Here is a 14,226-nt window from a genome sequence, read left to right as displayed (position 1 = left end):
TGTTGTAATTGTCACCCCTTTGATATACATCCTCCAGTAGCAACAAACAGTTCAGATAAATATTGAAGCTTTATTTTGCTACATTTATACAGCCTATAGATTGGTTTGTACTGCGTTTGTGAGCTGTATAACTTGCGCGCTTTCTACTTTAGCTAAGTTCATTATTATCGTTATACGGCACAAAACCACGTTTCACGAATTAAATCTGTGATATTTTGCATTCTTTAACTATACATAAATATACCTTCAAACAAATGCGGATTGGTAACAAAATATCTACAAATTCTAAAGCTGCCCAGAACGTTTGGAAACTATAACAAGAAATGTTTGATACGTGTGCCAGCACGATATGTAATAGCAGTTTATTAACAATATGTTTAAGTTTACCCGAAACCGTCTGTATTTGAGGTAGACTATAATTTATTATTAGCATTTTGAAATCATTTAAATTGCGTGTCCGTTCAAGTTAATACGTTGCAATAGACACTAAAGCTAGATAAGGATTATGAGCATGAGCGGAAGGTTATAAACTCAAACATTTTCTTTGCCCGATACCTGCGCATTCTGAATTGCTGGTTCGTTCTATTCTATTGAATGGAATAATATTCCTAAGATTTAACACTAGTACCACCGCGCACAGCATATTATGCATTCCAGGTTTGCGTACCACAAATTTTATTATTGTAATATAAATAAACGATATCAAACACAGGTTTGTTTCCTCCTATGATCCACCAGCAGAATCCTTATTAAAAAAACGAAAGTCCGGTTGAACAATCGATCCGGAAACCAAAAATTAATTGTTGTGGCTTACTTTTAACATCCGAACATTAGAACTACACTTTTCCATTCGACACAGCCACACGGGTGTGTTACCTAGCTGGAAGACGGGGTTTAAATTGACCGATACAAGTGGTCGTCAGTTTATGGCGCTAATCGTTCGTACACCCATCCTTCTTCTCCCCGATGAAGCAATGTACCGTCAATGGCTTCATTCGTACCGAGCTCTTTACGGAAGCGGATGCGATCGTGCAGACGGTTAGTTTGTCCTTGCCAAAATTCAATCGCTTTTGGGCGGACAAGATAGCCACCCCAGTTTGGCAGCGGTACTACACCGTCCGGTCCGAGTTCTTCTTTGATTGCTTTTTCTTTTCGGTCTAGAAACTCTCTGTTCGGTATCGGTTTGCTTTGTGGGCTTGCCAGGGCACCGATTTGGCTTGCGCGTGGACGCTGATGAAAATATGTTTCCGAAGCCTCGCGTGATATGCGCTCGGCCATACCTTCGATTCGGACCGAGCGTCTTAACGGTAGCCAATAGAACGCCAGCGCCACGCAGGAATTTTCTGCCAGCTCATCCGCTTTACGGCTCTCGTAGTTGGTAAAGAATGTAAATCCATCTTCGGTTACGTCTTTCAACAGTACAAACCTAGCCGATGGTACAGCATCTCTACATATTGGTGGAATGTGATGATATCGCTATCAGTACGAGATTGTGACCGCAACCGGCGAGATAAGTAAATACGAGTCAATTTAATGGTTTACGTACTTTGTTGCTGTTGCCAAGCACATGGCGTTCGGTTCGATGATCTCTGGGGTTTCACAGGCATCTTGCAACCACTTGCGAAATAGGCTTATCGGTTCCTTTCGCTCAATGCTGGACTCTAGAAAGATCTCCTTCTCCGATTTGTACTTGATTCTGAGTGCTAGTATGCAAAAAAACAGGATGTTTTAGAGTTTTGAAGAATGGGTATGGCTGAAATAGAGTTACTTACATGCAAGATCTACGAACGACATTCTTCTGAACAATGTTAATCTCATAGAGAGAGGACAAACAACAATGCAAAGTTGGTGGTTACAGTTTATTTGGTATCACAATCTTTTTTTTAATACAAATGACGTTTGTTTATTTGGAATCGTGACAGTACTCCAGCTGATTGCCAGTTTGACGTAAACAACCCAAATAACACATTTGAAAATGTCGTTAGAACCCCGCAATGATTGGATAGTGCTAAGGAGCATGGAACTAGTAACAGTTAAATCCTACAGGGACCGGATTTTATTTTAAATTAAAATTGAACATTGTCAAAATTCTAACTAAGTGAAAATTTTTATTTAAATCGTATCCTACCGAAAGTAAATAGTTTACGCTTGTTATTCGTACGATTGAAAATATTGCGAGGTATCAAATTGTGATTTTTTAATTGGATCTGGTTTGAGAAATAGTTCTTTAGAATGCGATTTGCGTATTTTGAATCGTTTTGAAGAAAACAGGGGATGTCACATGTGAACTAAATTAATTGCTATGGAACTCATACGGAAGTAAGATCTTCTGAGGAAGCGAGGCAGCTCAGCAGATCACAGATACTTTACAGACACTTGGCAACTTCAACTGAAGGTGAAGACGCTCAAATGCCGAAACGTGATCAAATGGAGACGCGTCAGGTCGTGAAACTGCTGAGTTTCCGATTAGAATAAGATTTAAGAAAATGTTCAACATATAAATCAAATAAAAATTAAATTTAAAAATAAAAATTTTCGGGAGTGCATTCATATTCAGATCGTCAGATTAAACAATCCAATCCATATATGCAAAATTCCTAATACTGAGATAGTTAAACTTCGAGGAGAAGATTAGAAAGCTGTAGTTTCGTTCAAGGCGATTTCCGTAGAGCATTCCGTGTCATTCGTGTCGGTCAATCTCAGCAAATAATTAAATGAGCTTACACATCAGTACTGTGTAATGTTAAATCTATCGCGATTAATGTATCGTCTGATTAAAAAAAAGTATTTATCAATCTGAATTAGCTTTACTTCGAGACATCAGATGAACGATCAATAATGATTCTTGTTTACTTTCACTGTTGACTGTTAATTACATTAAAAGCATGGAATGAATTTTTCTATTTACAAAGTACTTCAAGTACGTCGCCCACAAAAAATGAATTGGTTATACACACCCATTTGTAGTGTGTGCTGATGTGATTTGTTTTAGAACTCATCTATTTCCACATTAAGTAGGAACAACAAAGATTCATGGGATGATGTGTATCTACTATCACTGTTAGTGAAATATGAAAATAAAAAGTTCATGATACTCGTTATGGATGCGATACTGTTAATTGCACTTTCATTAAACTGGAAATATTGCCTGTTGTTGGTAGAACTCGTATAGCGTTCACAGAATAGAAGTGGAAATGGAATCTTGAAGTAGAAATAAAATCCATCTGATGTGATTAGCCAGCAGTAGCTTTTTAATTACTACACCTTATTAACCGCGCCAAGCTACCGTTCGAGGACGTGAACGCAACGGTTGAATTTAACTCTCCACTCGTCTATTGCTATTTTCTCATTTAGATTATTCCAGCCGACGGCACTCGTTCCATCGGTGCCTATTTGGTGGAATCCGACCGACGGTAGGAGGGCCAGTCAGTGCTTCGAACGCCCACTGCCCAGAACTCTCATCTCAGCGTCACGCCGCAAGCACCGTCACCGGTCGAATCAGTGTGGATTCAGATTCGTTCGCGACACACACGCCACAATAGGCACGGTGTATCAGTTCCATTGTGACGCGTACTTGAGAACATTTGTCAATCCGTTTGGATCTGGTGTGCGCTGTGCGATGTCGAAAAAGTTGACCAAATTTCAAATCATCCTCGACCGTGGCGCCTTGCTGTATCTTCCCGGACAGGTGTTGTCCGGGCGGGTGCTGCTGGAAACGCAAGCCGACACGGCCGTGCTCGGGTTGCACTTCCACGTGCTGGGCGAGTGTACCGTGCATGTGCCGAAGGGACGCCGGGACAAATCGTACGATAAGGAAAATTACATTGATTTCCGCATGAAGCTGTTGGATGACTTCGACAACAAACCTATCCTGCTATCACCCGGCATACACTGCTTTCCGTTCAAGCTGGGACTACCCGTATCGCTGCCGTCCACCTTCCTTGGCCGACACGGTTGGGTGCAGTACTACTGCAAGACAAGCCTGCAGGAAACGTCTGGAATAACGCACAAGAACCAGCAGGTGTTTATCGTGCTAAATCCCATCGATTTGAACCTGGAAGTGCCGATCATGAGCGTAAGTTGCGTGTACCATGCATTATTCTTCCGCCAAGCGGTGTTGCTTATTTCGGAGCATTATTCCACAGCGACCGCTCGAGGCAAACGTCGATCATCGCGTAGGCGTCGGCTACATTGGTGGCGTGGTGCGCTGCAACGTGGGACTGGACAAACGGGCGTACGTGCCGGGCGAGAGCATTCTGCTCACTGGCGAGGTTCACAACCGCACGAATGTGGCCGTGAAGCTGCTCAAGTATGCGCTCATCGAGGTAAGCGCGTTCGACCCACGCGGGGACAACTTTTTGCTGTTGTGTACAAACCAGCGAAGCGTCATCGTGCGCGTAAGATGCACGCTCTACATATGGTCAAAAAAAGATCCAAACATTGTAACTCACATTTTACGAATGGTTTCCACGACATTAGAACCCATTTTATTTCGTGTTGGACGAAGAATATTGCTACCTGTCAGATTAACGTTAAATAAGTGTGTTTGTTAAATAAGCAATTAGATATAATATTATTTAGTGGTCATCCTTCCTGTGTTTTCCTTGTATTGTTCTAAGTAATGTGACTAGTATTCAAAAAATCCGTCTTAAAATTCAATATCAAAGCTTTAATTCTCCTCGTTTTTTTTCAAACTAGTCTTGAAGATCACTGACAATATAAGACTAGTGCAAAGTCCAATCCAGACCAGACTGAGACACCTTTACCTGGTTGTCCTAAGTTAGTTGTACTCATCACCACTCAGAAAGGAATATCTAATTAGTTAATTTGGAATGGTGGCAAAAATACGTGGTGCTCATATAAAACCCCGAATTCCTATGAATCAATTGAAAGTGTTCCACTACGGGGTGGGCATCCACAGCAGGTACGATAGACATGATCTAGTAGCTCGTTACGTCAAGTGGGCAAGGAAGAGTATATCGTTGATTTTAATGAACAAAAGGTAAAAGTTATACGTTTCTTTTTTTCAAGAAGGATAATCAAATCATAATGCTTATAGCTATGGTAACTTAATTTATGGTAAAACTCACATTAATTTTCCTTCTCCGAACAGTGGAAGGGCAACTTATCCTAGATGTATTCGGCCGATGTTACTGTTTTACGATTGATTGATAAATAGTTTATTGATGAATTCCCAACCAATTGGAAACGATCGTTGCGTACACTGATATGAGTGTGGTTCAAGTCATCCCTATCTGCAACTCTGTTTTGAAGAGTTGATTGTTTTAAACAAAACTCCATCAGAATTGAACTGCCTTTTAAAGGCCTTGGAGGCATTTATCCTTTTTAGTTTCCAGTACAAAAGTAAATCTGTTGATTATTGTTAAAATACTTCAATTAAAACCCTCATATCGAACTGCTTTTAAAACAGTTTAAAATGGAAATGTGTACCATATCCACATATTTGGGGGTAATATGAATATTCCTTATTCATATGTACACGGTGACCCAAACATTTGAAATTTGGTCTACAGTATGCAGGCATACATACCACCGATGGTTGGAAAAAAGAAATTAGACACGAATAATAGACATTTCAAAGTTAAAGCTTAACAGCTTTGTAGCACATTTCTCAAATGCTGATCGAATTTCCAATAAGCAAGCTTTAAGCCAGCTTCAGCGTTAGACCGTTTGTGGGGTTCCATCTTCGGGCATTATTCAGCGGCTCATGAGTTAATGAATTTTATGTGCAAAACACTTCCCAATAGGGCGGTTGTAGCAGCTAATGGTTAGTAAAGTGGTCAATTTTTTTCCTTTTTTTCATTCTCCCCTCCCACCCCCCCCGTCAAATTGCCACCAGACGGTGAAATACTTTGTGCATGGAAAGCTCGTGCACCAGGAGCGACGTGAGCTGGATGCGATTGTGCGTGATAAGATAAAGTCCGGCGGTAGAGATGTGTTGCAGAATGGACATCTAACTGTACCGCCGTTACCGCCCACCAACCTGCTCGGATGCCATCTGATCAAGGTGCAGTACAGTGTTTGTGTGAGTATCTGATGAGCCGTTGCATTACCATCCAGGGGGTGGGTTGTAGCATTCGTCACCGGCAGCGTACCATGGGAGCAGGGACATATGTTTCACAACTCAGATTACGCTGAGTGCACATTATTGGCGTGAAGCAAACATTCTGCAACTACGGTGTTCCGCACATCAAAGCGAATGATTCAAAGGCCAACCCACTACGCGATTCACCACCAAACAATGGTAGGAAAGGGTGCACAACAGTAATACATGGTTCGATTGTATTTACCATTAATCCAGGTGCTGATTGAACCGAACCTGATGGAGCGCCAGGAAGCCATCCGAATTCCGATCACGCTCGGTACGTACCCGTTTCGGCGCGACGATGAAAATCTCCAGGAGTGGGTTGACAACTACGTGCAGTATCCCGCAGCGCTGCCCGTCTCACGCGGCACACCGTTTGAAGTGCTGCACTAGGCATTGCTGCCCCGTTCGCAGGATATGAGACTGTCACTCGAGATTAACACTGCTGATCGATGTGCGAGATACGCTCCCGGTGCAACAATGGTCAGAGACATACGAGCAAGAAATACGACAGTTTTGGAAAGAGTGTTATACATTACTAATATATATTTGAATACAATAAAAATGTTTTAAAACCGAAAAAAAAACATGAATTGTATTAAAACCTGCAGTTTCGAACGGAGTAGCTAGAGAAACGACTCTGACAGGGTGATGGCTGCACTTGGCGTAAGGCTTCAGAAGTTCAGAAATTATAATAGAACTTCTGCATTCTATGTCTTCTTTAAAAAAAAATGCGATGAATATGATTACTACTGCGATGTGAAACGATTTAAGATGGGAGCTACGAAGATAACGACGAGGTTTTTTTGTTCGTGTCCCGGTGAACTTCCCGGTATGCCGTGTGTAATCAAGCGACCCTGTCAGTGGCAGATTTTCCAGGCTTCCTTTACTTACTACGATGTTCTCCACGCAACCCGACAGCCAGTGCCAGAAAATACGAGAGTTGAAAAGTTGCAAAACAAAACGAAACTACACACGCATTTGGCAAGTCGTTAGCAAGAAGCCGATAGTACTCGCGTACTAAAAATCTATCCGTCTGTAAACCACCGTACCGGGTGCTGGTTTCCGTTACACGCAGTGGGACCACACGGGAATAATGCACTTGGTACGCTAATTAAACTCACTGGTTGAAGCACTTCCAGCTCAGTATCATTTCCAAGCGATACCCAAGCGATGAGATCGTGCACGTACGAACAGCTGGGTACGAAACACCACGCGCCTCCATTCGGTTCTGGGAAATGGTTCACTCGCTTCGGCTTGGGTTCGTGCGTGGAACATGGATTGGCCGAAGCTTCGCACCATCCCGACACCGTACGGTCAGTTGTGTTCGAGGCGCTGAGCATGATTGTCCTCGTGAGGACAGTGCGCTTGGCTGGTTCCCGTTTCTTCCGTAACGGTTTCATTCAGTGGTGTGTTTTGTTATTAAATAGTTCATTTGATGCGTACCGTGAGCGATGAGCATTGTGCCCTTTTAAAGCAATTGCTTTACTGGTGAATTATTCACCAGTGAAAGAGGCATGTAGGCATCAGTGGAAATGACCGATTTGTTGTACGTTCAACAAAAGGGTTGTGGAAGCGAACGAAGCGAGTGGTTGGTGTATAAAATTGTGTGTTTGTGTGTGTGTGTTGATGATGCATAAACTGATAAGAAAAGGATACAAACGACCGCATGTGATCGGTTCCGTCCGTACCATTGTTTCGTGACTATCGGGTAGCAGTAGTAACAGTGCAGCCCGAACGCATCCTCAACTGAGCTGCAATAGTATAATAGTTTTCTCCGATTTTCCCCCACCTGCACGCATCCGGGCTGATGAGTGCAGACTCGGTGTAATGCAGCAAATGGGGCACTCTACCCCGCGGAAAGGCTAACGTGTGAATGCAATTCTCCGGGATCGAACGTTACTGCCGGGCGGGTTGGCACCGTGCCCTTGCTGGAGGCCCCAGCCCCAGTCGCCACGGGTCGACCGGTGCCACGGGTGCATCACCGTTGGAGATCGTTGCACATTCGGGACGACACAACAGGCACAAAGGATCCTACCGCACACCAAAAGGGGTTGAATCATGTGCTCACCAACACAGCCGAGCGATGGCGCACTCTCACTTTTGTCCCAATTGCAGCGCGGATGCATTCCCGCTTCGTATACACATTCGGACGTGCACGCGTTGATTCCAGCTCTCCCGGATCATTTCCCGGGAATGCTTGCTATAGCCACTTGTGACACTGAGCTTGGTGTGAGGGAGAGAGAACGAGAGAGAGAGAGTGAGAGAGAGAAATAGGAAACGGGTGACAGCAACAACACCATTGCAGAGTGTATGCGTTTGTGTGTGTTAGTGTGTGTGTTTGAGTGCATATGTGTAGGATTGTGAGTGTGTGTGGGAGAGAGTGCAGGGGCGATACTACGTGGCAGCATTGCATTTTTATGTTTGTTCCTTACTGTAGTGTACGGTTATTAAAGTTAAAGTTGTTTATTTCATTGATGCATATAGAAGTGAAGTTGTTGTTGGAAATTTTTACATAGGTTTTGGACCTCCTGGATCTCGTTCACCTCTGGCGGTAAAAGAGGGAAAAAAGTAGTGGGAAAAGGAAGAAGGAAAGGATGTGAGAGGGGGAGTGTTTGAGATTTTGTGGTGCGAGGTACGAGAATCACCTTTTTACGTACGATGTGGCATACTATATAAAAATAATAGAATCTACACCTTGGGAAAAACAGAGTTGTTAAGGCAACCCTAAACTTTTGCCATTTAAGAGCCGACAGGCTGGTGGTATAGTCGAATTCGCCCAATGTTTTTCATTATTTCTCTCTGAAATTAAGTAAAATAATATTACTAGATATAACTGTGAATGTGGTGTTATATTTGTTTATACAATTTCCCCTATTCTGTCGGGTGAGGCGACAGAACTGTGTCCAGGATAATATACAGATCGCAATGATCTGTATGCATTTCGTACACGTAGCATTCGGGAAGAAGATGCCGGACCGTGATTTGATTACCGCAAAATTGGCAGAATGGAGGGGGGTATTTGGAGAGTAGGTAACTACGCGTAACGAGAGTGTGACCAATCTTGATAAAACCTGTTGGTCCTTGTTATTGTTAAGGTCCTTCCAGGGTTGATTTTAATGGATCTTAACAAATCTGATTGATCTTTTTGTCAGCTTCTCTGGCCAAGATGAAAGAATATTATGTTTTTACCTGCTTCATAGTGTCATAGTGTGTGCTTCATAGTGGAGTTTTATTGGAAAATTTTAATTTGAAGAGTATATGCCACATCCTGCATAGTTTGCAGAAATAAAACCATCGATGTAAAATTGATTTATGATTTGGAAAATTGTTGGTGTATATGGGCTACAGTCAATTGATGTGTTTGTGTGCTGTTTAATCTGTTCATATTATAAATAGTCCATGCTATTTTGGGAGAGTTTATAAATCAAAGGCGAACAAATGTACGGGAATGGTTGATAATGTCCGGCAATGTACAATTGGTAACGTTTTTGTAAACATCTTTAGCTCTTCAGATAAGAGAAGCACACTCCATTTCTTTTTCTAAAGGGGGCGTAGAGCAGTACCTATCAAACGGCAAGTGATGATATGTAAAAATGGAAGCATGCCACTTTTACAAAGCAGTGACTTTAGAGGGCTAGTAGCGATGGTTCCCCGTGGCGCTTCTTATAGCCGCATGGTATAGTGGGGAGAGGATTTTATCTAATTTATCAAAATCTAAACACAACAATTCTAACCCATATAAAACTTTTAGATACCAACCAGCCGTTGACTAAACGTAACATAATAGAACGAGATGCTCACGCTTTGTAGGATCCCAACATTCTTAACACGTTTATATAGGATGTAGTAGATGATTTGAGAGCTTTTAAATGAGCATTAAATGATAATTTAGAATCCAAGGTGATTCCTAATATTTTTGCTGTGGTAACATTTGGAATAGCTGTTTGCTGTTCGCTGGGTTTGTTATGGTGATATGCCTTAATTTGTACGTTACCTTTCTGTTCTGTTGTTTATCGGTTACGTTTATTCAAAAACAGATGCTTTGAGTGCGAGCGGGGTGACGCGAGTTAGTGGTTGGATGGAAAAGAGAACGATCACATGACGTAACGCGCGCGTGATCCTTTCGCCGGATGTATGTCTTGACGTTAAACCATCCAACCTGCGTTTACAGGCGTAGGTTCAAGCGTTAGCGCTAACAGCATCGTTAGTGCAACAGAAGCGTTTTGATGGCGAGCTCTTCGTTTGCCAGTGAGTTTTTCGGTTATTCATGTAAAACGCTTTACGCGCAGTGATTGTGAAGTGCGTATAATTACGGCGTATAATAACACTTCATACCGTGCATACAAACCTCGGAAGCCATGGTTTCGGTTAACTTATGCTCAGTGTACCCGCTACATAACGGACCGCGGTAGGAAAACTGGATTTAAAAAAATAATGATGTGTATACAATTTAAACCGAAGTAAAAAAAAAACACTCCTACTCCAGCATTCCAGAAGAGAGTACTCCGGTAAGTAAATTACAACCGAACGAGAGATGAACCGGGAGATCGTTAATAACGTTTAGGATTGTGATATGTATGAGGGGGGCATGTTTGTCCCATGTATCCCTTCCCTAAAGCACCACGTGCCACTAGTTTGCATTTACTTTAATGTATTTTGGTTTGTAAAAAATAAAACGTAGGAAAACACAGTGCCACACACTCATCACAATCCGGTCCGGAACGTTGAATTCGCATCATTCGTACCTGCTAATGGATGCGTAAATAACCCATTCATCCTCGTAATGGAGTTCAACGTCCGAAACAGCTGACGGGCAATCCGTGACAATCGTACCCGAAGCGAAAATAAACCGCTTTCACTCAAATAAAGCACCGCTTCGAGGGAGTACGGTTTTTCGGTCCGGGTCCTTCTTCGCCCTGTTTCCCGGCAAATCATTCGGCAACGACCCACTTCGAACGTGCGGAAATTCGTTGCTCGACGAGTAATGATGCATTTTCTACGGCGGAGCATCAGCTTGCTAATGCGAAGGTTTTTGCCGGTGGGGTCGTGGTCGCATCGCACGAGAAACAAAACATGCGGAGGGTGACATTACTGCCGGGGTGTGGCCGTCCCATAAACGGCTATCCAATAATCTGCAGACGACCCTTTTTCCGGTCCCATCCGGCAGGTGCTGTATTTCATGCGAGCTTTCATGTGGCGTTTTTGGACGATGAAGGGTGCCCAGGCGGAAATGGGTGAATGAAACATCAAATTAATCGCTAATAGCGCTCGTAGATTGTTTGCGGTTTACGGGATGGGACGCGCCACGGGGTAATGGTGTCATTTTGGAAAACGCCCCGCAAACAGATATGGGGGAGAGTCGGGAGTGTGCTGTCGGAAGATGATCAAACGCGTCGTAAAGGTGCAAGCGATACTGATCAGTTAGGCTGGCGCGACGGGTAGGATTTGTCAGTTGACATCAGCACGAAGTGCTGTGTGATTATGTGATTCGAAATTCTCACTGCCGGTGCGGTGGTTTTGATGCTTTACCCTGGTTCCACGCTACTACACGGCAACGAACAGGCGGGCCATCGATTTTCCACCACGAAAAGTTTAATGATGCATGCAGGGTGAAAATGGAATCTCGAAACAACACTGACTGTCAGTAGATAGTGATACCGTTTTTTGGTTTTGGGTTAGTTTGTGCAGAAATAGTTTATGAACAAATTCTTTGCACGTGTCTGGTCGTCCTCTGCATAGCTCATTGAAAGTTCAGGCAAGATTTTGTGTGAAGCATTTGTAACTCACAGTGTACAGTGTGACGTTGTGTTAATAAAGCGAATAGTGAATAGTGTACGCAAGAGAATAATGATAAATTTAACTTACAATAAAATTATGATGCTTTCGTGGGCCACTGCCCACGCTGAATGCTTTCAATTCTTGATTGCGTTGTATTGCAATTTCATAAAAGTGAACAGTTCGCTTATCACGTAACAATCATTAAGCCCATCTTGTTTCTTTTCTTTATCGGCACTACTACCTCAACCTCAAGAGGAATCAACCATCTGTTGGATATAATTCCAAGCTTCGCCATTCCAAGACCTTACAGGTAGATTTGTATAGACCCATTACCAGGAGTATCGTATTTTTTTCTTCTTCTGCTTCGTCAAAACCTGACAAAATGGATCTTGAAATGGTTCACAGTAGTTTAAGTCGAACTGGACTACTACATTCATTTTGAGCATTTTTTCCGTAATACTCTAGCTTTAATTAAAACTGTATAAGAATATATAGTATTAACTAACCTTTCTCAAACTTCATACCATACGTTATACCATAACGAAGAAGTTTGACGCTACGTGTCCCCCTTTGTCCGGTATTTATAATATCTGCTCCCTTCTGTCGAAGAGAAGGAATGAGCTGCTCATTCCGGTCGTATAACGGTGAGCATAAAGTGCAGCAAGATTTAAAAGAAAAAATCAAAGACAAGTGATCTCATCGTTGAACCCCGGAAAGGCCGATATTAAGGTGGTCATTGTTATGCAAAAGATGGACATTTTTTAGTGGCCATTCGTATCTAATGCAGAAAGACCAGCTGAAATTGGTGATTAAAAATGTTCCCATCATGTCAGGATGGATGGACATATTTTACTCTGAATGGCAATTGAACGAACATTGTCGTGTCCTTAACGTTTTCAGCCAAGAAGATACGCGTTGACGACTTCCACACTTTATGCCCACCGAAGGATCTTGTGTGGTATTATGATCAGCGATAAGAAAAATGTTCTTTCATGCCGAATGTCCTTCTGAACTTGTTGATTTCACAAGTAAGTCAAACATGAAAGAGTATGCATTTTTTTATCAGTAGTGTAACAAATCCTTGATGGAGGAAGGCAGTTAGGGCCCTAGCTTAGGGCTTGACAGTTGGAGTAAGTCCTTATTGGCACTAGAGGCCTCTTGCTACTCGAGACCTCCGCAGCTACATAGTTTCCGTAGTGGATGATCCACCCCTCTGACTGATCTAGTCTGGCTCAAACAAAACATCAATGTTTTTTGAGGTCAAATCGAAAGAGCATTTAATATCCATGTCCACGTAAAGGTTGAACCAAACGCCAACGAGTATGTTTTAAGATACTCTAGCTTCAATTCCGGTTGTTCGACGTATTTTTTGAGGAAACTTAATAAATATATATATATATATTTCTAGTAAAGTTTATTGTAGTTAGTTAAGTTTAATAGGATTATTACATCACCATTCGAAATAAATTCTTTCTTTTATGCGTTGTAGAACCTGCTCTGATTGATAACATTATTTGTAACCGTGGTCTGTATCAATAGGTGTATGAATGATGGGTGATGTTAGCTTATCGATTTAATTAGTCGATACTTACTCCCATCAAGGATATACGTTGCGTTTATAAAAGAATTGTCCTTCCCTTGCATACTCGTATGAACCAGAACTAATGGCAGACGCTCATTTGAACAAAATAAGCTATTGTTTCATTACTTTCAGGAAAAAGCTCTAAAATAATAATGAAAGTAAAATGTTGCATTTGGGTAGGTAAAGCGAATGTGTACTATACGCTTCTCTCAATGTACGTTTTGGATTCTCTCGGCAGCAAAATATATCGACCAATTGTTAAAGCAAATAATAAAAATATGTATTTACACATATTAGGAATTATTCTATTCAAAAGGTGCATTCTATACACCGTCGGGTATTTGTAGCGGCACCGGTTTTTTACACAACAGGACTGACCCAAAATCGCACTAGTACCAATCTTATGTACACAGGATTAAATAACCTCCGGAGGTGTAGGCCTGTCATTTTTGAATTTCTTTGACTTTAGTTTTCGGTTAGTTGGTCCGGATAGAATTTTGAACCGGCCCTGTCGTGTGAATACACCATCGACCCACACCAATGTCCATCTACGTGTAAATAAAGTCAAAGATGAAAGGGTGCAAATAAGTTGCAGGTTCTGTGATTCATTTCGATATAGATGATTATTAAAGGGCTTTGCACTTCCCAAATGTTGTTTAAGCTCGTTAAACAAAAAAAAAACACTTTTACAATTTCTTCGCACTCCTGTAGTGTGCTTGATTTGAATGTTACAGCTATTAAAACTATCCCAATTGAC

General features: G+C 42.0%; 2 protein-coding genes across 2 annotated transcripts; one reads left to right on the top strand and one right to left on the bottom strand.

The window, feature by feature from the left end:
* Positions 1 to 27: 27 nt before the first annotated feature.
* LOC128299662 (pyridoxine-5'-phosphate oxidase-like) lies at positions 28 to 1,862 on the bottom strand. Its single transcript, XM_053035683.1, has 3 exons — positions 1,773 to 1,862; positions 1,547 to 1,703; positions 28 to 1,447 (listed from the first exon to the last, which is right to left on the bottom strand). The coding sequence occupies exons 1-3, from the start codon at positions 1,816 to 1,818 to the stop codon at positions 925 to 927; spliced, it is 726 nt and encodes a 241-aa protein (XP_052891643.1). The 5' UTR covers positions 1,819 to 1,862; the 3' UTR covers positions 28 to 924.
* Positions 1,863 to 3,619: 1,757 nt separating this feature from the next.
* On the top strand, positions 3,620 to 6,670 carry LOC128297845 (arrestin domain-containing protein 2-like). The gene is made up of 4 exons (XM_053033550.1): positions 3,620 to 4,075; positions 4,146 to 4,325; positions 5,861 to 6,046; positions 6,323 to 6,670. Exons 1-4 carry the CDS (start codon positions 3,620 to 3,622, stop codon positions 6,497 to 6,499), a joined length of 999 nt encoding a protein of 332 aa, XP_052889510.1. The 3' UTR covers positions 6,500 to 6,670.
* Positions 6,671 to 14,226: the final 7,556 nt, after the last annotated feature.

This window comes from Anopheles moucheti, chromosome 2 (genome assembly GCF_943734755.1).
Source record: "Anopheles moucheti chromosome 2, idAnoMoucSN_F20_07, whole genome shotgun sequence".
Taxonomy (NCBI): domain Eukaryota; kingdom Metazoa; phylum Arthropoda; class Insecta; order Diptera; family Culicidae; genus Anopheles; species Anopheles moucheti.
The sequence above is the reverse complement of the archived record's forward strand: the minus strand, read 5'-3'. Positions and strand labels throughout refer to the sequence as shown.